General features: G+C 58.6%; 1 protein-coding gene across 1 annotated transcript; it reads left to right on the top strand.

Annotated features, from left to right (window-relative positions):
* The first annotated feature begins 113 nt into the window (after positions 1 to 113).
* Positions 114 to 5,663, top strand: MRTO4 (MRT4 homolog, ribosome maturation factor). The gene is made up of 8 exons (XM_006068109.4): positions 114 to 413; positions 2,293 to 2,351; positions 2,565 to 2,668; positions 3,310 to 3,391; positions 3,603 to 3,670; positions 4,252 to 4,403; positions 4,797 to 4,873; positions 4,993 to 5,663. The coding sequence occupies exons 1-8, from the start codon at positions 386 to 388 to the stop codon at positions 5,140 to 5,142; spliced, it is 720 nt and encodes a 239-aa protein (XP_006068171.1). The 5' UTR covers positions 114 to 385; the 3' UTR covers positions 5,143 to 5,663.
* Positions 5,664 to 6,316: the final 653 nt, after the last annotated feature.

The following is a 6,316-nucleotide window of genomic DNA, read 5'->3' as shown; positions in this document are numbered from 1 at the left end:
GGCCCACAGGCGGGGTCCCGGGTGCGGAACCATCAAGTTGGGCCCGGCATGCACCGCGCCGCGGGCCCAGCCTCCGCGGAACCATAGAGTCGCGCTCACAGGCGAGGGGGGGGGGGGGGGGGTCCTCGGTGCGGAACCATAGAGTTGGGCCCACAGGCGGGGTTCTCGGTGCGGCGCCCCAGACTCCGGCGTCCCCCGCCCGCGTGGGAAGTCTACCTGGAGACTCGGGGCAGAGGGCAGGTGGCGACCGGGCAGGGAAAACAGGGCCTCAGCGCGGGCTGGGTCAGGCACGCGCGAGGGCGCCCACCGAGGGCCTTCCCAGAGGCCCCCGCGCGCCGAGGGCCTGACCGGCAGCAGCGTCTTCCGCCCACGTGGCCGCGGCGAGATGCCCAAGTCCAAGCGCGACAAGAAAGGTGAGCCCCGAAGGCCTTGGGCCCCCGGGAGCCAGTTTGTGGGCCGGCTGTCAGCTGCGCTAGGGCTTTGGGGAGGACGCTGGGACCTGTGCGAGGAGGGAGCGGGCTCGCGGCGCGGTGGAACGGTTGGGGTATTGGAGGTGGCGGAAACCCCGGGGGAGGCTGGAGCCGCGTCGGCGAAGTGGAGGGGGCTTTGCCAGGCCTCCAGAGAGAGTTGCCCAAGGCCGGCTGGCCCAGGGAACAGCCTCCGCACCCCTGGGGTGCCGGCGATCTCGCCTTGGCCCACCTCTCCGACCTCAGCCCGTCTCTCTCTCTTGCTCTCCGCGCTCCCCCTCCCCTCGCCCCTTTTCCTTCAGCCCGGGTTTATCCCCGAGTATGGTGGTTGTGTTCTCCAAGTTGTTTCTGCCGGCATGGTCGTGCTTCGATCTTCGTATGGCTGGCTGTTAGGTGGCAGTCCGTAGGACCCCTCCTAAGAGACTGTTCTGACTGTTTCTACTTATGGTGCGTCTCTTTCATCCCGGCACATTCACTCAATAAGTTAGAGACCTGGCAACTCTTTAGGTTTTGAAAGATACTGCAGTTACAACATGGAAGGTCTAGGGCCCTCATAGAGTTTTAGTTTGGGGAAGTGTGTCTTCCAGGATACTAAAAATTGAATCCATAAATTCACATGGTGATGAGCCTCATGTAGGAAAAAAGCACTTGACGTTCCTTTGTGCAGTGTAGCTAGAGAAGTTCTGTTGAGATGACAAATGAGCCGGAACTTGCAGAAAGGAATTAAGCAACCCGAGGAGTTACCTGGAAGGGTAGTAGTCGAAGGAGGGGGAACACAAAGGGCAGAGGTCCTGAAGCAGGAGCGTGTTTAACTTTTGCAAGAGGCTAGAGTGGGCGAAATGGGGGGAGAAAGAACCGAGCAGAGTGTGCAGAGCTTGAAAGAGTTTTGCACGGGATTGGCTTTCACACCCAGGTGAGGTGGGAGGAGAGAGCTTGAGCAGAGGAGTGATGTGGTTCCACTTTACTTTTAAAAAGATCACTCTAGTTGCTTTGTTGAGAATGGACCGGGGAGGGCAGGGGCAGTGGGCAAGGGTCGAAGCAGCGAGACAAGTAGTAATCCAAGAGAACGCCGTGCTGGCCTGGGCCACAGCCGTAGCAGTGGAAACGCTGGGAAACGAGACAGCTGGATTCTGTTTGCCCTCCTGTGCTGCACTCGTCCCTGCCCGCTGTGGTTGCCTTTCTGATGTGTCCTTCGTGAAGAGGGACTTTTTATTCATCCATCCAGGTCCCTCCTGGGACCCAGGGCTTTGCATTTGATCCTCTGTTAAGCGTTTGTGGAATGATTGGATTCTGTGGCGGGATCCGTGGTCAAACCTGGCAAGTGCCAAACCCTTCTGGGTAAGGGGCAAACTGGGTCTCAGCTGTTGTTAGAGAAGAGGTGCTTGTCCCTCCCCAAAGAGGTGCCGCTGCATGCACGGGTCCAAACTGTAAGACGTGATGTAGCAGAGAGACCCCAGACTCATCCTTCCACACAGAGAAGCCGTAGATGGTCTCCACACACTGCAGCCACCAGCAGGAAGGGACCGGCCCCAGACAGGAGGCTGGGTCTCCAGGGAGCACCCCACCCTCACTCCTCAGTAGGGAGTTAGCCCCAGAGGGGCTGTAGATAGCTGGTTTCTCTAGTAACAGGACAGATGTGAAGGGATCTTCAGGCTCAGGACTGCTGGAGAGGCATTCTGGGGACCTGGGAGTAGCCTTGCAAGCCACAAGCAGTAGCCACAAAAGCCTGGATCGGCTCCATCCAGCTGGGTACCAAAGGGGAGACGAGTCTCGGAGACATCCAGGTTTCTCTCTCATCATCTCCCCTTTTTCTTCTCTGTGTTAGTCTCCCTAACCAAAACTGCCAAGAAAGGCTTGGAACTGAAACAGAACTTGATAGAAGAGGTAAGAGCTTGTTTTTTATTATTGTTATTATTATTTTCCCAACCCTTGTATTTGGTTTTAAAGGTGGGTGTGGGACTATCTGTCGGGGACAGCTCTAAACATCCACGGTGAAGTCAGAGGCCTCGGAGCAGCCTCTTTCCCCCCTGGGGCTAGAGTGTTACTGCCCGACCCCTGCTGCCCTGGGACTCCAGAGCCCCATGAATTGTCCCGTAGCTTCGGAAATGTGTGGACACATACAAGTACCTCTTCATCTTCTCCGTGGCCAACATGAGGAACAGCAAGCTGAAGGACATCCGCAACGCCTGGAAGCACAGTCGGTGAGTGGGCAGTGGGAGGCGGGGCCAGGCTGCTCAGAAAGTACAGGGCAGTGAGTGACCTTGGGTACCTGGGTCACAAGTATCGCCTTAATAAGGACAAAATGCCACCCTCCCCAGCCCCCGATGAAGGATGCTTTTTAACTGTTTGGGGTTGGGAGGGTGGCTGTTTGGTTTTTTCGGTCAGGCTGCTTGGCTTGGTTGGAGATGGTCGTTTCCCAACCAGGGATCAAACCCAGGCCCTCTGCAGTGAGAATGCAGAGTCCTATCCACTGGGCCACCTGAGAAGTCCCTAACTGTTAAAGTCGGTGTTGCCCTGGGGGCGGGGGGAGAGCAGTGATCCCTCCAGGAGAGGGGGCCCCTGAGCCCTGGGGTCTGGTCCCTTACGGAACACCCAGCAGCTCTGGTTCAGACCGTCCATCAGGCCTCTTCCACAGACCCAGATGCACTCCCCGTGAGCTGAGACAAAACGTGTGCGGGTCAGGTCTGTGCGGGAAAGAACGTGAGGGGCCCTGGGCTACATGGAAAGCAGCCTCTGGCCCCGCCTCCTCCTGGGCTGGGGCTCCGGTCCGGGGGACTGGAGCTGGTTAGCACTTAGCTGAGGGCGGGGCGCCTCCTTCACGGAGCCCTCTTTTTCTCTGTAGGATGTTCTTTGGCAAAAACAAAGTGATGATGGTGGCGCTGGGTCGAAGCCCGGCTGATGAGTACAAAGACAACCTGCATCAGGTGGGTCCTGGCTCTCCCCGGCGGGGGTGGCGCCCTCCAGCTGTCTGGCCGGCCCAGGGGCTGGCGTCAGGCTCAGCTCTCCTTGAGCCTCCGCCCCCTCACAGTCCTCTCCAGGTGTTGCCAAGTGTTGGGGGGTGGGGGTGGCAGAATCGTCCCTAGCTGAGAACCACTGCTCCCACGCGACGGACGCCACCCTTCTCTGGTTTTGCAGGTCAGCAAGAAGTTGAGGGGCGAAGTTGGTCTCCTCTTCACCAATCGCACTAAGGAGGAAGTGGACGAGTAAGTGCTCTGGAGGAGTGGTGGGAAGGGAAAGGTGGGTGAGGTCTCCCGGGAAGGAATAAGCCGGGATTTGGTCCAGTGGAGGGTCCAAGGAAGACCTGGTTCCTGGAACTTTGTCACCGGGTCTCCATCCTCCCCAGCTCAGAGCTCCCAGCTGAGCCGAGGAGGACGGGGAGACCAGGCAAAGCCAGGCAGCGCCTGACCTCAGGTAGATGGGCGTTGTTCGTGATTCAGTCACTCAGTCCTGTCTGACTCTGCAACCCCATGGACTGCAGCACGCCAGGCCTCCCTGTCCATCTTCAACTCCAGAGCTTGCTCAACCTCATGTCCATTGAGTCGGTGATACCATGCACCCATCTCGTCCTCTGTCGTCCCCTTCTGCTCCCGCCTTCAGTCTTTCCCGCATCAGGGGCTTTTCCAGTGAGTCAGCTCTTCGCATCAGGTGGCCAAAGTATCAGAGCTTCAGCCTCAGCATCAGTCCTTCCAGTGAATATTCAGGGTTGATTTCCAACACCACAATTTGAAAGCATCAATTCTTCAGCGCTCAGCCTTTTTAACAGTCCAGTTTTCTTTTCCCTCAGGTGGTTCACAAAGTACACGGAAATGGACTATGCCCGAGCGGGGAACAAAGCCACGTTCACTGTGAACCTGGACCCGGGACCCCTGGAGCAGTTCCCCCACTCCATGGAGCCCCAGCTGAGGCAGCTGGGCCTGCCCACGGCCCTCAAGAAAGGTAGGGGTGTCCCTGGAGCTGAGAGCTCACACCTGAGGGCCGAGAGCCAGGTTTCCAAGCCAGACAGCTCTCCCCACCCTGCCCCCACCTTTCCAGCGGAGAAGGTTGTTTTTATCAGCCTGTGTTTTCTTACATGATAATGGGACCAGGAGTGCCCGCCTCGTGGTTGGGGTGAACATGGTCAGGGACTTAGAGTTAGAGCACAGCAGTCAAGGGACAAGGAAGGAGGAGTCGGTGCCCCCCACCATCAGAACCTCCTGCCCCAGGCAGCTGACCGCTCAGGAGGAAGCCCAGTGCCTGAGCTGCTGGAGTCTCAGGCAGAGGGCCGCCTGATCCTCCGGCGCTGCCCAGGCCTCTGTGCTGGGGTCACTGCTCGGGGTCCCTTCTCTGCAGGTGTGGTGACCCTGCTGTCCGACTACGAGGTGTGCAAAGAGGGCGACGTGCTGACCCCGGAGCAGGCCCGCATCCTGGTGAGGTCCCCACGGCCCCCAGCCACCCACCCGGTGTCCGCGGCCGCGACGGTGGGGTCCACAGGCGCCTCTGACCGCACTCAGCCCTCCTGACCGCTGGTTCCCTCCATCTCTCACAGAAGCTTTTCGGGTATGAGATGGCTGAATTCAAGGTGAGCATCAAATACATGTGGGACGCACAGTCCGGAAGGTTCCAGCAGATGGGAGATGACTTGCCAGAGAGCGCGCCCGAGTCAGGAGACGAGTCAGAGGAGGAAGACGACAGCTGAGGGGCCGGGGCCTCCAAGTCTCGTCAGGACGGCCAGGAGGCCCTGCCACCGCCCTCCCGGAGTGTGGCTGTGTGTCTGCTGTGGAAGAACATGAGCGAGGGGGGCAAGGACAGGCAACTTTCCTATAAATAATGAGACTTTGTCATTCAGGCTGTCTCCTGCAAAAGGGACTTTTCTTGGGGAAAAAAGCTAAAGACGCTGTTGGGTTTGGGCTTTGGGTTGGACTCCCAGGGGTCTGTTCATTCCTCAAGCCGGTTTCCAGGACTGGCTCCTGCATGGCCATGTGGCCGGGCGGCTCCGGGGGCCCGGGAGGAAGCGCCTTCTCTCCTCCGGCCTCAGCGGCCCTGGCTGGAAGCTGGGCTTTGCTGAGGGGAACAGGCACCTCTCCCGCCCGCTCCTACCCCAGCTGTGTCTTCTCTCTTCCCACCCCTTCTCCCGCACCTGGGCCAGGTATCTTGCAGACGACCTGAAGACGGGAGGCTTAGCTGAGGCAAGAATAAAGCCACCGCTGATGGGACTTCCCTGGTGGTCCAGTGGCTAAGACTCCGTGATCCCAATGCAGGTGGCCTGGGTTCAATCCCTGGTCGGGGAACTAGATCCCACCTGCGGCAGCTAAGACCTGGCCCAACCAAATAAGGAAATAAACAAGCGTTTAAAAAAAAGAATGAAGCGCCACTGAAACTGAGCAAGTGTGAGAAATGTACCCGGCAGTTTTATTCTTCCGGGTGGTAGGTTTTTGCCCAGATGGTTCTGTTAATATGTATTTAGGGAGGTGATTGTACACAAGAAGATGTCTACCTCGGGGTGTACGGCCCTCTTCTGTCGTGTGTAGAAGCGTGAGGGCCACCTGCAGCCCTGCTGTTGAGAGGGGCTGAGAGAGAGGCACCTTCCAGAGGCCCCTCCTGCTGCCTCTGCCCTTCAAAGCCTGATCCCTACTCCTTCCCACTTGTTCTCACCAAGCCTGTGGGGGGCGGGAAACAGCCCGTGGCTGCAGAGGAGCTGTTCGCCGGGTTCACCATGGGCCTGGGCTCCAGCCCGGCTAGTGCCCCTTTATTCAGACAGTAAACGCCTGGTCGGCCCCAGCCTTTTTCTGTGGTGGAGGCTGCAGGGAGTGTTCACAAGAACATGGGAGATGAACCGTCTGTAGACGGGACTGTGAGGGAAGAACCAGCCA

Source organism: Bubalus bubalis, chromosome 2, assembly GCF_019923935.1.
Source record: "Bubalus bubalis isolate 160015118507 breed Murrah chromosome 2, NDDB_SH_1, whole genome shotgun sequence".
NCBI classification, from domain to species: Eukaryota; Metazoa; Chordata; class Mammalia; order Artiodactyla; family Bovidae; genus Bubalus; species Bubalus bubalis.
This window is presented reverse-complemented; position numbering and strand designations above follow the sequence as displayed.

Coding starts and splice junctions, on each gene's coding strand:
- MRTO4 (XM_006068109.4), top strand. CDS start 386: ATGCCCAAGTCCAAGCGCGACAAGAAAG. Junction 2,352..2,564: donor AACAGAACTTGATAGAAGAG/GTAAGAGCTTGT, acceptor ATTGTCCCGTAG/CTTCGGAAATGTGTGGACAC. Junction 4,404..4,796: donor GCCCACGGCCCTCAAGAAAG/GTAGGGGTGTCC, acceptor CCTTCTCTGCAG/GTGTGGTGACCCTGCTGTCC.